The sequence below is a fragment of the Myxine glutinosa genome, chromosome 5 (assembly GCF_964187855.1).
Source record: "Myxine glutinosa chromosome 5, kmMyxGlut1.1, whole genome shotgun sequence".
In the NCBI taxonomy this organism is placed as follows: Eukaryota; Metazoa; Chordata; class Myxini; order Myxiniformes; family Myxinidae; genus Myxine; species Myxine glutinosa.
In genome coordinates, this window is record NC_136265.1 from 43553298 (window position 1) to 43568741 (window position 15444).

Genomic DNA, 15444 nt, shown 5'->3' on the forward strand with positions numbered 1-15444 from the left:
AAAAGGGAGGCTGGGGAGAAGGGAGGGGAGGGAGAAGGGAAGGGAGGGAGAAGGGACGGGAGGGAGAAGGGAGGGGAGGGAGAAGAGAGGGGAGGGAGAAGGGAGGGGAGGGGGGAAAAGGGAGGCTGGGGGGAAAAGGGAGGCTGGGGAGAAGGGAAGGGAGGAGAAGGGAGGGGAGGGAGAAGGGAAGGGAGGGGAGGGAGAAGGGAGGGGGGAAAGGGAGGGGGGAAATGGAGGGGGGAAAGGGAGGGGGGAGGGGGAGAAGAGAGGGGGAGAAGGGAGGGCGAGAAGGGAGAACGAGAAGGGAGATGTTTTCAGGTGTTACATAATATCTTAGATTTAGCAAGAACAGCTCAACAATACTCGGAATTTTAAATGAATCTCATCGAGTCTTTATCAAAACAACGCCGAACTCAAAACGCTCAGCTCAAGCTCTAAAAAGAAGAAGAAGCCTCTTAATTAGTTGTGACATGCAACCAATGAGAATTATTGAGAACTGACTGTGCGTGCATTGCGTGGCAGCGTGAGACCCAGTGTCACTGATTGTGGCAGTGATTAATTGTTTAATCACCATTTTTTCGCATTGGTTGCAAAAAAACATATATTTTGTGTCGCAACTTGTGAGCACAGTGTGGTCGTTCTTGTTATTACCATTATATGACGATACCTGAAGATTTAGGAATGTCGTTCGTAAGATAACTGGCATCGTGTTTGCGCCGTTTATAATCGCCATGGTGGTGTTGTTCTCGTCAAGATCGTCGAAGCGTATTCAATTTGTTTTTTTTGTTAAACCTCTTGTACAAAGTTTATTCAGTCCTGTTTTATTGTCAAAAACTGTCGTACGTACTACTTGGTTTACAATCTCGAATAACATTGAAGACAGGAAGGGTCGAACCTTTTCCGCGGCATGTTGCACACTGTCACTGGGTTGTTTTTATTTCTCATCACGCAGTTGTGTTGTGGCTCTTCATTCTTATCTCTGCAGAAGAGGTGCTAACATGGCCGATCGTTTAACTCAACTTCAGGATGCACTTAATTTGGTGAGTGAATCGTCGTTCCTGGCGGTGTTGTCGTCCCGTGTGTTGGAGAGGATCGGTGCCCCTCTCTCTATTCTATTCAGGATCAATACAGTATGATCTCATCGCAGTATCGCACCCCCGAATGTCTAAAAGTAAAGTTCCGTGTGCAGACCAAGATGAATATATTATATAATGCTGCCAATGGTGCTATTCGTGTATCTGGTGCAGCATTGTGGAGCACGCCGTTTACTATTTTCACATGTTAAGCCGGCTGTCCTCGCCGAAAACCGTGTGGGTGTTTAATATCCCATGGCATCTTTAATATGAGTCGATCATACTTGTGGCTGAATGAATGTGGGTGTAATTGGATGTTAGGTTGATGGTTAATCATGTTATTATGCACCAACGGCAACAGCAGGGACCCGCTAAAATATATCTGCGCAATGTAAAATGTGACTTCAAGCTGTCAACTTCCCCCAAACCCCAACTCGATCCCCCCACAAACCCCACCTCAACCCCCCCCCCAAACCCCACCTCCTCAACCTTTGACCCCAATGTCCTCACTCCTCTCCCCCCCTCCTCAAACCCCTCTCTACCACAACCCTCCATCCCTCCAACACAACTCCTCAACCCCTCTCCTCCACCATTCACAAGCCGTCAACCCTGCTCCCCCCTACCCCCTGCCATCCACAACTCTTCAATCACCCCACCCCTCCCACTCTTCGATCACCCCCCCCCCCACACCCCACAGCCATCCACAACTCCTCAAACACCACCCCCACACCCCCCAGCCATCGACAACTCCCCAAACACCACCCCCACATCCCCCAGCCATCGACAACTCCCCAAACACCACCCCCACACCCCACAGCCATAGACAACTCCTCAAACACCACCCCCACACCCCACAGCCATCGACAACTCAAACACCACCCCCACACCCCACAGCCATCGACAACTCCTCAAACACCACCTCCACACCCCCCAGCCATCGACAACTCCTCAAACACCACCCCCACATCCAACAGCCATCGACAACTCCTCAAACACCACCCCCACACCCCACAGCCATCGACAACTCCTCAAACACCATCCCCACACCCCCCCAGCCATCGACAACTCCTCAAACACCACCCCCACACCCCACAGCCATCGACAACTCCTCAAACACCACCCCCACACCCCACAGCCATCGACAACTCCTCAAACACCACCCCCACACCCCACAGCCATCGACAACTCCTCAAACACCACCCCCACACCCATCGACAACTCCTCAAACACCACCCCCACACCCCACAGCCATCGACAACTCCTCAAACACCAACCCCACACCCCACAGCCATCGACAACTCCTCAAACACCACCCCACACCCCACAGCCATCCACAACTCCTCAAACACCCCCCCACACTCCCCAACCATCCACAACTCCTCAAACACCACCCCACACCCCCACAGCCATCCACAACTTCCCAACCTTCTCTCACCTTCCACAACTTCTCAACCCCCTCTGCAAGAGTCCTCATTCCCTCCCTCCCTCCCTCCCACCCAAAAAACCTCAACCTCCCCCTCTCGACACTATCCCATATTTGCTCTCCCCTCCCCATCAAGCCCTCACCCAACTCTGAGATGTCAATCCCCTCCCCACTTAAAGCCTTCAAACCCCCTCGCAAAGCTTCAACCTCCCCCACCTTAACTCCTCCCACTCATAAAAGCAAACAAGCATTCCCACACCAATCATTACATATTTCTTCTTTCCCACATCGAAACAGCAGAATATTTAACTTTTCCCTCCCCTATCATGCGATCACAAACATCACAGAAACCGCGTCAAAAAGAGCAAGAGCATGGCTCCTACATGTCATGTTCCATCACGGTTACCTGTCAAAATCTCAGTCATGCGAGATGTGCAGAAATCCCATGGAATTACAACTCACAAGAGAGCATGATCAGCCTAACTGTGCCAATAAACAATGCAAAACCAATGATCTTCTTCCTGATGCATATACACACATCGTTAAAAGTAATATATGACGGATATTTTCTTTCACAATCTCGTGAGATAACCCAGTAGTCCTCCGACAAAGACCTTTATAGTGACACAGAGCTCATGATCCTGGTCAAGTCGCTGAAGAGAAAATAGTCGGAAATAATAGCAAAGACCCATGGAACCTTCGCGGTAAGAGCCCTGCTTGAGAGAATGCCACAATGCCACATCGTTATTTGACCGGGGGGGATTAATCCCCTTGGCTTTACTGGGCTTGGCGGAACCGAGACTTGCAACGTCCCTTCCGGACAAACGCGGAGTAGGGTTTCGGGACCACTTCTCGCTCTTACCTAATTCCCCGCGCTGCCCTGGGAGCGAGGAAACAAGCCTCGCACGAACCACGTGTGGTTTGAGTACGCCGAGCGGATTCCGTACACGTGGTCCGCGCAGTTACCTAGAGGTTGGAACCCGATTAGAGCGGTTGTGCTCGTGCCACGCTTAGTCAAATGAGGAAACCACAGGAACGATCGAATCAGGAAGAAAGGAAGAACAAAGGTTTTAATTATTCCCACACGTATTAAAACAGCTGTTCACCACCATCTCTTATCTTCCCCCATCCAAAACCTTGATCTTTTCTACCCCCGCTAATTTCACCCCAAATCCCCTTTTTTGAAATACCAACTTCTGTCCTGGAAGTCCTTGGTGTCCTTGTGTTTTATACTTCTCCCACCACCCCCCCCCCTTCCCACGCCTCCTCCCCTCCCCCCTTCCCACGCCTCCTCCCCCCGAGCCCTCTCCCTCCCACCGAGCCCTCTCCCTCCCACACATCTCCCTGCTCTCAAATGTTATGTTTGTGTGCTCCCCCTTCTTTCCCCATCTTGTCTTCCGCTCCCTCGTTTTATATATCTTGTTTGTCTGGTTGATTTGTTTGTGAAATAAATGTTAGCTCTTTCATGAGCCTCGATTCCGTATACAAAAAAAAATAAAAAATACAATGTTCAGGGACGCAGAGACACAGAGCAACCTTACACAGTCTTAACCTAAACCCAGACAACGGGCCCGACTCACACTCACACAGGGGATTGCAGATGGGTAGCTGGTCAGCCCACGTGTCGATGTGGTCGTCCAGAGACGGTCGCCGTCCGGCTCTCCATGGCCCCGGCACGTCCCGCGAAGATGGTGGCAGGCGAAGGCAGGGACTCGTAGCGCGTCTCCCGAACAAGGCAGATGATGGGGCGGAACGGCAATGGGCGGGACTTTTAGCGCGGCTGGCGATTACTCAGCCGTTCTCACTCGCGCGTCTCAAATGCACTGTATATCGGCTTAAACGCGTCTGGCTGCGCCCGCGTATCTGTACAGTTCTCACATGCGGCCAACTCCTCTTTCTCAATCCTGAGCTGGTTTAGTGCACGTGAGTTCTCGTGCAAGTTCTTTATAACGATCCTCTTCCGCGCTAGTCCTCATGCAAGTCCTGCGAATCCTTTTAGGCACGTCCCTCTCTCGCGAGTCCTCTCGAGGGCTTTGCGCAGCGGGTCTTATACCTACGCCCCCCCGAACCTTCTGGAACACTCTCGATCCTTCTCACCACACCCTGTGACGCAACGCCGCCGTCACTACCTTTGAGCCCTGATTGGCGGCTCGTGCTTACCGTCAGCGCTTCTGCTGCTCCGCCCTCGACTCCGCCTCGGTCCTCCTCGCCTGCCTCGTGTTAACTCGCCCAATAATGAACCAACGTTAACGCAAAAGGGATTGAGGCTACAGACGTAGGATGATCGGTGGCAGTAGGGCCTATATTCTCCTAGGTCTTACTCAACGCAGACTAACAATGGAAAGGAACTAACCTCACAAATACTAAGACATAACTATACTATCGCGAGGCTACATGTTGCTTGTGTGACTAACTATGGGGGGCAATTTTAACCTTTATTAGACTCACTGTACAAACTCAAAACCGCAACAGTATTGTGTTGACACTCACAAATGTACGGATGCTAAAATTTCTCCATGACGACACGACATGACGATTACAACAATGGAACACTTTCAGGTTTTTTTTGTAACGTAAATCATGCAACTGATTTTATTTACTCGTGAACATAAATTTTACGCTTGTTATTTCTTTTTATTACCTCAGTCACTGAAGGTGGATGGAGGTTATGTTTTCACCTCTGTCTGTTTGTTTGTCTGTCTGTGAACAAGATTGTGGACAGATTCGGACGAAATTTGGTAGAGATGTAGCGTATGCGACAAGGACGAAATGATTCGATTTTGGTGAAGATCCGGATTCGGCTAGTCAATTTTTTCTTAAGCGATTCTTCACCATTGGGAGATTGGGCAAAAAACGATACATAGCAGGATATCTCAAAAGGTTGTGGACGGATTTGGACAAAACTTGGTGAGAGGTTGGGTGTCTGACAAAGAAGAAGTGATTCAATTTTGGTGAAGATTCGAATCCGGATCAGAGAATTTTTTTTTTCATGATTCTTCGTCATTGAGAGATCTGGTGAAAAGCAACATATAACACGATATTTAAAAAAGTTATGGAAGAGTTATGACTAAACTTGGTGAAGAGTTGGTAAGGTGACACGAATAAGTCGATTCGATTTTGTTTCAGGTATGAATCCAGATCCGGCCAGTCAGTGGGATACAAAATGTAAACTGTTCAGCCTGGCAGAGGAATGCACTCTACCGAGTGGCGTTTTGAGTTCCCTCTGCCACCGAAGATGGATGGAAGTTATGTTTTCACCCCTGTTTGTCTATGTGCAGGATATCTCAAAAAGTTGGAGACAGATTCGGCCGGAACTAGTTGAGCAGGTTGGGTGTGACAAGGGTGAATTGATTCGATTTTGGTGAGGAATCGGAATTGGAATCTCCAACACAGGACACGGGAAGTCATGGTAGGAATATGTAATTTACTCATGGTGCCGGCAATAACTCGTATACTCTTTGCGAAAATAGTCAACGAAATAGTCCTTACTATATTGAAGTTTTATTCTACACTATTCTACACACCGTCACTCTTGATTTCCTGGAATGATCATGGACACCAAAGCTACTTCATAGCCCCAAAATGTGGGAATAGTGCAAATTTCAGTAGTGAAATGCAAGTGCAAAATGGTTAATTTGAATCTTCTCAAAAAATGGATGAAGTAGTGTTGGGTAAGCTGTAAAAAATTCCACAATACCTCAAAGTCTGACTACACACCACACAACCTTTCATCAGCCTGCCTCGATCACTTGTCGAGAAATCCTAAATGGCGAGACGGTCAGAAATGGTGACGATACATTTGAGGCTAAATGGCCTGAGCGGTTCAAGGTGGTTCTAAAACGGAGGTTAGTTGCAAAGTTAACGAATGTGAAACGTTTTCTTTTTTGAACCTGCTTTGTCTAGATGGCAGACCATTTTTGTAATGCGGTTGGAGTGTTGCAGCAGTGTGCACCCTCCTCTTGCTTTACCAGCACACAGGGAGCCGCCATCAAAGACGTGCAGGCCAGCACGCAGGAAGGTGGAGCCACACGCGCTCACATGAACACTCGACAGAATTCTTCACCACGAAACCTGCACATTGATTTGGTGTACATTTGTGGTTGCTTCGCTTATTCCCGCTCCCCTCTTCCATAAATAGAGTACTCCCAGCTGTTCGCTACGCTCATCGCCCGGACCGCCAAGGACATAGATGTTCTTATCGACTCACTGCCGAGTGAAGATTCCACACCAGCCCTGCAGGTAGAATAGTCTTCCCATTACGAGCTAGGTGTTAGTTATGTAATTTTTCACCCCTCGTCTGTTCTCACATATTACATACATCCCCTTTGCTAAAAACTCTTCACTTGCTTCCCACTTTTTCATCTTTTTTTTTCTCCACTCTACTCATCTTGTTCCTTTCGTACATTTATGAACATAATAGATGACTCGTTAACATGAACCCATGCATCGTGTGAGCCAAGTTTGAGGTAGCTCGTGCATCTCTTCTCCAGGTGGCAAGTCTCCAGCGCTTGGAGGATGAGGGCCAGGTGGCCGGACAAGAACTGGCCGTTATTGTGGCCCAGGGTGAAGCGCTCCTATCGGCCATACAAGCTGCTCTGGCAGACCTTGCTCTATCCCAGCTCGGGACGCATGGTGGTGAGGAGAGAACGAGTGAGGGAAAACAAAAAGAAGAGGTAGTGAAAAATAGGGAATGATTGCAAAACCTCAGGTGGTTTAGAAGCTTTTTGGATTCAGGGGAGAGAAAATTTAGTATGAAATGCTGGAATCAAAGCTGAGGGGTTGAATTGTAAAGCGTGATGAAAGAGGAATTAAGGGACCAACTCGCAGCTGTTCGATATTGAGAAGAGTTGTGTTATGAAGAACTCGATTTAAAAACATCTGACGATGCAGAACTATTAAGGGTTTATGGTTTAAAGGTGGATCAGGAAGCCACCATGGCAATGGAGTTATCGTGGGTCGAGGATTTGTTTGATTCTATAACCCGCATGTGCCAAGTCGAAAGTGCTTTTTGAAACTTGCTGTTCTTTGCAAAGCGCAACAGTCTCTACATAAAATGGCATCTAACAGGCACGCTTTGTGTGTACTTTAATTACACGAACACCATTGGTTTGTAACGCACAAGGATACAGTGGTGTGGAAACGCAGTTGGTTATGACTGGTTAAATGTTTAGTTTGCAGCCGTATGTTACTGCAACAATTCAGTGGTACTGCCAAGGCCTGTTGTGCATGTGGAATAATAATATTTTGTAACAATAAAATACTTTTTATTTTAAATTTCCTCTTTTGGCTCATTTTCAGTTTCTCTGTCGTGGCAGTGTGTGGGGTGGCAGGACAGCTTCCAGGTATGCAGTTTGTAGCTGCGGCGAGATCCCAACCCACGTAGTTTGGGTTTGAATGTCCACCAAGCTATAAGGTGTCGTGCTGATGTTTTGTATTCCTCGTGTGTCGTCCATTGGACGGACGTTCACCGAGAAGACCCCTATGCAAGCACGATCATTAGGGGACCATAAAGATTTTTTCTTTCCTGGAAGTTCCAGCAGTGTCCGTGTTTATACTTTCCCACCCATTCCCCCCTCCCCATGCCTCCTCTCTCCAAGCCCTCTCCCTCCCACAGATCTTCTGTTGTCCCTGCTCTCTGCTGTTGTACTTGTGTGCTTCACTCTCTCTCCCCATCTCGTCTCCCGCTCCCTTTTTTGTATGTTTTGTGTGTCCGTTTGTCCTTTTTTGCGATTGATGTTAGCTCTGACACGAGCCTCGATCTTGCATACAAATAATAAAAAAATGGGTGCACATTTCAAAAAAAAATCGACCCCCAACAACAATCGCACGGATACTTGGAGACCTGCGATGTGAGGTTAAAATGCAATTAACAAATCGGGATCGTACATGATCGAGAAAAAAAACATTCAAAAGCCAAAGGAACAAGCGTTCTTTTTCTCTTTTTCCACCCTTATTGCCTTCTCCCTTACTGTTCTGGTTGCAACCGTTGACCTTTAACCTGTGCACTATGATATGGAGAAGGAAACCTTTTTTTTTTTAAATTGTGCTTCACAATCGATTTATTCATTCGGTGGCCAACTTGTCTTTGTTATTAAACATATGTTTGGTCAAGTTGTTTTGATTTGCATTTAAATATTAATTTAGCAAAGTAACCACACTTTTGTGCACAAAAACGTGGAATTTGGATGAAATTCCCACCCCATTCATTACCCTTTCCTCCAACCTCCTTCATTTTCTTTCAATTACCTTCAACACTTTGTTCCTTTTCTCTTTTCATCTCCATACGAAAATGGCTCGTATGCAATTTTTTTCCCCAAGACGCCAAGCTGCATGCAACTCTTTCCCGATCCCAAACATTGCAAATAGCCCGTTTGTGCAACTAAAAAAAAAAAAACCACCTTTAGAGGCCATTTTTCCCCACAAGTTGGCCCTTTTCGGGAACCGTGTTTTTTTTTTTTTCGGTCCCCCTTTTGAAGCAATGTTTTACGGCCGGATGCCCTTCCTGACGCCAACCCTTTTTGCCAATGATCGTTTTTTGCTTTGCTTCTCTCCCCCCCCCCCCCCCAAACATCAATGTAACAAAGGGTTGTATTTATTGCACCCTTCTCAATCAAAATGTGACACAGCAGGGAAAAAAGAAAGTAAACAAAAACAAGCAAATTTTATTCAATACAATAATCACAAACCATTGGTGTAAGTGTTTACTCCTGCCCTTCCCTCCACCAAACCCCACCCACACCTCGTCCCACCCACCCCCAACGGCACTAGGTTTGCGTGGCCCACACCATCAAGGGTAGAGCTCCAGTGGCCGGTTATGCATTTCCTTTCAGGATACCTCCATGCTTTCGGGTTCTGTGGGGCACAAATAGGTGCGGTAGTACATCGTTGGTGTGTGCATGCTGCTGGTGTTTTCAAACTGTCAAAAAAAAAAGAAAAAGTGCCAAACTTACTCATCTCGTTGAAGAGAAAAGCATCCTGATATTCTTTCATGTACATCGTCGAACGTGCTTCGTCCAGGAAGAGGGAGTAGACGCGTTTTATGTCGGGAACCTGAACCTCTGTGCCCTGAAATGGCAACGATGCAAATACGTTGCACCCCAGAGGTACCAAAGACCGCAGCGAATCATTTCTCAAATCGTCTAACCCAGACAGTTTCTGGTGCCGACCTTCACAAAAATAGCATGATGGGATACAAAATGTTTCTTTAGTACTTGCCCATTTAGTTTTGCCTTCTGTTTGTCCCACGTGAAAAACTTTAATCCAAAATGGACAAACTTCCGCAGCCAAATGCATGAGGATGATGAATGAATGAAATTGACAGGACACTGATCAAGGTATGCCAGTCCAGTGTGGGAAGCAAGAAGCTGACGTTTCGGGCGTTAACCCTAAGAGCGAAAAGAGCATGAAGATACCCGATGACAATGCTGAAGAGCACACATTATCATCGTTTCCAAATGACTCGGACTACAGCAAGGAACAGAGACAATAAGCTGCTTCCCTGAGGAAGCTGAGCTTGGGATAAAGTAGTCACGTCCAATAATGGATAGAGCTTCCTCTCGGAATCTGGGAGGTCGAGGGTTAAAACCCCAGCCAAGCCATACCAGAGACTTGCTTGACATTTAGCATTTAAAATAGCATGGACAACCCCCATAGGTTGGCATCCATTGGGAGGAGGAAATTCCTCCTCAAGAAATGCCCCCCTGAGTGCCGTGAGAAAGGCCACACCATTGTTGTGATGTCACTGGTACCCAGAGTGCTCCAGGAAGTGATGGCACTTCCCCAAAATTCAGTGGCTGTTTGTCTCATCTAACAGTATTGTGTTGTGTCTTATGTTCGTCTGCATGTCCAATGTCCATGTGTGTGTTTGCGTGTAGCAGCTCCACCACGAGAACTCAGATCATGCATAAACTAGAATGGCAGTCTTCGACGTCAACGGATATGCCTCCGCCCGCATTATTACATCATTAGACATGAGTTTGATTACCAAGTACCAAATTTGACTTAAATCCATTCAGCTGTTCTCAAGTATCACAGTTTTACCTGACATGACCTCTGATGCTTTTTTCCATTTATCCATGTGCAGCCTGTGACTGCTTGGCTGCGTCATTTTCTGGGGGCATGGCTGTGCCCCCTTCCCATCTAGTTGGTATTCATTTTGCCGACCTCGGAAGAATGACAGGCTGAGTCGACATTAACCTGCAGATTAACAGTACTTTGGTTCTGAATTTGGCAAATTGTACGGAATCTCATCCCGAGTGCACAGGTTCGGAGAGGATTAAGGAAATTGTTTTACTTTGACTGTCTGTGTGGCAGTCAAACAAAATTGAAAATCATTCCAAGCAGGAAACTTACTGTTTTGAGGGACCTCAGAAAGGACACAAACAACAGGCATGAATAACGAGTTTGACGTGTTAAAATGTGGTGGTGTGAAAGACGGTGCATCAACGGCAGTAAAACGTCTGGGAATTTTTTTTTCCCCCTAAGAGCCCTTTAAACACTAGATTTTATTTCCATTTAACTATATACTTAAACACTGTAGAACACAAATCGCCATGTTTGGCACTTCCAAAAACCTCCAGTTTCGCAGTACTTGGACAAAATATTCCGCCATTTTACACCATCTCAACCAACCAAATTTGCTGCTCGCTCTCTCAGCATTGGGGAGTATCGAGCATCAGAGAAAATCACGGCTCATAGGAAATATAGATTGTGCTCGGAAATGCAAAGCAAGAGTTGCAAGAGATGCAAGAAGAAGAAGAGTTGCAAGAATGAATGAATGATCGTTTTAAGGCCATTTTCCCCGCTAGAGCGGGGGTTAGCCTTGCGGGCCCCATGACAATCATGGTTCCCTGTTTGAGGCAATGTTTTTTTAATGGCCCGATGCCCTTCCTGATGCCAACCCTTGGTCGCCTCTTACGATGCGCAGGGATACATACGGTGTACCTATTCTAGGTCGGGGTACACATCGTGATCATTCATCCCAGCAAGCTGGTACTCAATTTGCCGACCTCGGAAGGATGACAGGCTGAGTCAACCCCCCTGGCGTTAATTCAGCGATTGACCGGGATTCGAACCCAGGATCCTAGGATCCCAAGCCGGCACCCTAACTGCTAAGCCAACACCAGGAGTTGCAAGTAAATGAAAAGCAAGAGCAAGATCCTTTCCATGTGCCGTTTCTCAAGAGTGCAGAGGGTGAGGTGTTCGATAAAGTCTTTAGTTTGCTTATTTATCTCATTCTTAATCTTACTCTTGTAATCTTCACTCCAAAATGAACCGTACTCGAGCAGAGCAACAAGAGGGTTAAAATAAAATTAGTTAGCAGAGATTTGTGCTGTATAACCTTGCGCTTCCGGCAGACGAGATTGGCAGCGGTAATAAGCTGCATGGCATAGCGCAAAGACGTCTCTGCGCCAATTTTGGTGAGCACGGTCAAAGCGGCTTCACCCATCTCCACATCTTCCTCCTCACACCTGGAAGGTCGGAACAGGTAAAGGTTAAAACAAAATAAACTAGAAAATATGATTTGGCATGAATGTATCAATAGATATGGCTCCACCCATGTAACATGTCTACTCACAGTTATGGTTTATCTCAATTAAAGGTCGAGAGAGAGAGAGAGAGAGAGAGAGAGAGAGAGAGAGAGAGAGAGAGAGAGAGAATCGAGATAAGTAGAAGAGAAAATATCAGATGTTTCAGACTCGAGTTATGATCTGCAAAATGATTTTCAAAGGGCACATGGCCTTTGCCCTGTTGAACCCAAAATTGAACCAGTTGATCTTCGTATACCAGTCCAAGCTTGTGCCAGGTTTGGTTGAAATCCCTTCAGTAGTTCAAAAATTATCATGGTTACAAAAAACCGATGTATGCACTTCCAGACGGACAACCCAAAAACATAATACCTGTGGCGCTTTCGGCTGTGGAAGAATAAAAAAGGGAAATAATTTGGTAAGGCGGCGGTAAGAGTTCTGACCGTATAGCCAGGATCTGACGTGTCTCTGCTTGGCTGTAGTTGCTGGTGGAGATGATAAGAAGGCGATCTAGGAGGTCTAATGGTATGCCGTGAGGACTGCGGTACTTTGTTCCGCGAATCCTGCAGACAAGCAGGAGAGCATGCATGAATGAATGAATGAATGAATGATCGTTTTAAGGCCATTTTTCCCTGCTAGAGCAAGGGTTAGCCTTGCGAGCCCCATGACAATCATGGTTCCCTGTTTGAGGCAATGTTTTATGGCCGGATGCCCTTCCTGACACCAACCCATAGTCACCTCTTACGATGCACAGGGACACGGTGTACCTATTCTAAATCGGGGTACACATCGGGATGCAGGAGAGCATAGAGTCACCAATTGGGAAACTCACTGGAGCTACAATGCGACAAGTGACTATTTTGACAACTCAATTAGAGACTTGGTGCAAAATGGATGCGGAGAGAAAAAAAAAAGAAAATCCCGTTTCGGAACCGTGTGTCGCAAGTGCATTCACATCCGATATTCCGGCCTTTGTGGTAACTGTCCCAAGCTCTCTCACAGCTACGATAACTTTTCAAAACTTCTGGGTAAACACTCAGAGAAAGTCAGTTACTTGTGCTTCAATTCTTGGTATGACCTCGAGAGAGGGAAAAAAAGTGTGTGTGCGTGTGTTGTTGGTTGTTATCTCCAGGTATAGAAGGTAAACAGAACCCTCCCGGTTCTCAAAGTATCTGCATCCACATTCACGAGTGTGTGTGTTTGTACATACATACCTATTTACCAATTTTGGTTGGGGTCAAACCCCCCACAGACCACCTTAGACCTTGATTTGTTTTATGCCATGAGCAAACATTGGTACATCAGGGGTGATGAAGGTTGTGGGCAAGTTTTGTCGAAATTGTGTGTGGAGTTTTGGGGAAGAGAGCAAATACCTATTTTGGGGGGGGGGTCTAAACACCCCTGTAATTCCCCTTAATGAGTGAAGATTTTGATGTGGTCAATAAAGCTTCATTCGACATCAGATATGAAGCTTATGGCCAAATTTCATCAAAACCGTGCGTGTAGTTTCGGAGAAGAGAGCAAATACCTATTTTGGGGGGTTAAAGCCCCTTCTCCCCTGTAAACCCCTTTAATGAGCGCAGATTTTGATACGGCCAATAAACCTTCGTTCGGCATCAGGTATGCAGCTTGTGGCCAAGTTTCATCAAAATAGTGTGTGTAGTTTTGGAGAAGAGAGTAAATACCTATTTTGAGGGGTCAAAACTCCACCCTCCCACCTCCCCCCCCCTCCCCCCCGTAAACCCTCCCAATATATATATACCATATACCGATATATATATACCCAATATATATATACCAATATATATATATACCGTAAACCCTCCCAATGAGGAGAGATTTTGATACGGTCAATATGTCAAGTTGTAGATTTGTTATTGCCTAAAGTTCAGTTATAGACGTTGGTTGCTAATGTGTTATGATTTAAATGTTGTTTAAAAATGCTATTTTCATAAAGTTAATAAAGGGTTTTTGCTTCGTTTTAGTTTTGGATGAGGAAAGGCTCGCTTCGGTCGTGCTGGACAAATTGTATACGTGTGCTTTTTCAAGGCTAGATAAGGCCGGTCGTAAAATCACGCTCACGCGCGTGATTTTGTGTAACGCTAGTAGAATGTTTAGATTGCAGACATAAACATATATATTTTGTATTAATCACAGCGACGCATGACTCTGTATAAACATGCTTTGAATTACTCATGTAAACAAACCCATAAAATATATGGGTTTGTTTGGCCAAGCATGCACTCTTCTCTTTGTGAGTTACATTTCTGTTTTCTCGGAGCCCAGAGAAACATTTGGTCCGAATGATAAGGAAGGGCTGACTCCCCCGAATGACAGCGGATAACGGTGGGAGGGACTCTCGCCAGTCGCTTTGTTCTCTCGGAGATTTTCTGATAATCGTATTCATATATAAGTGAATGAGAATCAATGTGTTTCCAGGAAGACTAGACGTGGCATGATGGTGGTTCTTGCTGTAGATGTCTGGCTTCTTCCGGATCTGTATAAGTTGGTTTTTAATAAAGCTGCGTCATTTCAGGCTATTTGTGGACTTCTTTTGCAAACGAAGAGCTGCTTCTTCACAGATGGTACCAGGAGTTGGGGTGCAGCACCGGACGACGGGAAACGGAGCCCGAGGGACAGGAGGAAGGCTGCCTGAGGCCGGCGCCGGCACGCGGATTTGATTAAAGGTGGGAGTTGTTTTATATCAGAGGGCTATTATTCCAAATTCGTACCTTCCTCCCTCGAGCGGGTTCAGTCTCCTTGTCTTCCGCGCTGCCTGCACTCGAACAGAAATTGTAAGAAAAGGCTCATTTTAGGCCTCAGAATGACGTGGCTTTGTTAAAGCCAGGATAAACAAGTAAGGATACCAGTAAGGACTTAACAGTAAGCTTAAAGTTACAGTTAGCACCAGGAGGGGAAAATGAGGTCGGACAGCCATATAGGCTGGAGCCAGGTGGCCAAGATTTTTCCAGGAAGGAACAGCCCAGAGACAAGATGGGGTATGCCATTGCATGCCAGGGAACGAAGGGCTGTGGCTAACTTAAGAGGGCCATAGGAACATGGCCAGTAAAAGGATAACGCGCAGGTACCAGGTAGGCTTGACAGAGGAAGCAAGCAACAGAGGTCCAGATAGAAACAGGCCAGGACCTGGTGGACAAGAGAAAATAAATAAGCTCACAGGAAATGGGCCAGGTGGCCACAGGGTGAGAAGGACAGGAATGGTTTTTGAAATATTGAAATTTTAAGCATTGCAGCTATAGTTATTGAAGCTACAGGACAGAGGACAATTAAGTAAGCAGTTAAACAAGTAAATCAGCGGTTGATGCCACTGGACCAGATGCCAGACCAAGACCCCCCACCCCCCCCCCCAAGACCTGAGCTCAGTCCCGGGGCTCTAGGCAACATCCCCCACCCCCCCCAA

At 46.5% G+C, this 15444-nt stretch overlaps 2 protein-coding genes across 3 annotated transcripts in view; one reads left to right on the forward strand and one right to left on the reverse strand.

Moving 5' to 3' along the window:
- Positions 1–748: 748 nt before the first annotated feature.
- On the forward strand, positions 749–7774 carry MED21 (mediator complex subunit 21). Of its 2 annotated transcripts, XM_078777981.1 has the most exons (5): positions 876–1040; positions 5775–5905; positions 6400–6514; positions 6635–6735; positions 6987–7774. In XM_078777981.1, the coding sequence occupies exons 2-5, from the start codon at positions 5903–5905 to the stop codon at positions 7188–7190; spliced, it is 423 nt and encodes a 140-aa protein (XP_078634107.1). In that variant the 5' UTR covers positions 876–1040; positions 5775–5902; the 3' UTR covers positions 7191–7774. The 2 variants fall into 2 exon arrangements, with proteins under 2 accessions (XP_078634106.1, XP_078634107.1); XM_078777980.1 differs by lacking the exon at positions 5775–5905 and having other exon boundaries at positions 749–1040.
- A 1298-nt stretch (positions 7775–9072) lies between these two features.
- RUVBL2 (RuvB like AAA ATPase 2) overlaps positions 9073–15444 on the reverse strand; it is a 28486-nt gene continuing 22114 nt past the window's right edge. The window contains exons 12-15 of the mRNA XM_068117218.2: positions 12467–12586; positions 11837–11966; positions 9447–9561; positions 9073–9348 (exon numbers count right to left, since the gene is read on the reverse strand). Coding sequence (XP_067973319.2) covers positions 9323–9348; positions 9447–9561; positions 11837–11966; positions 12467–12586 — 391 coding nt within the window. The 3' untranslated portion in view covers positions 9073–9322. The remainder of the gene's footprint in view (positions 9349–9446; positions 9562–11836; positions 11967–12466; positions 12587–15444) is intronic.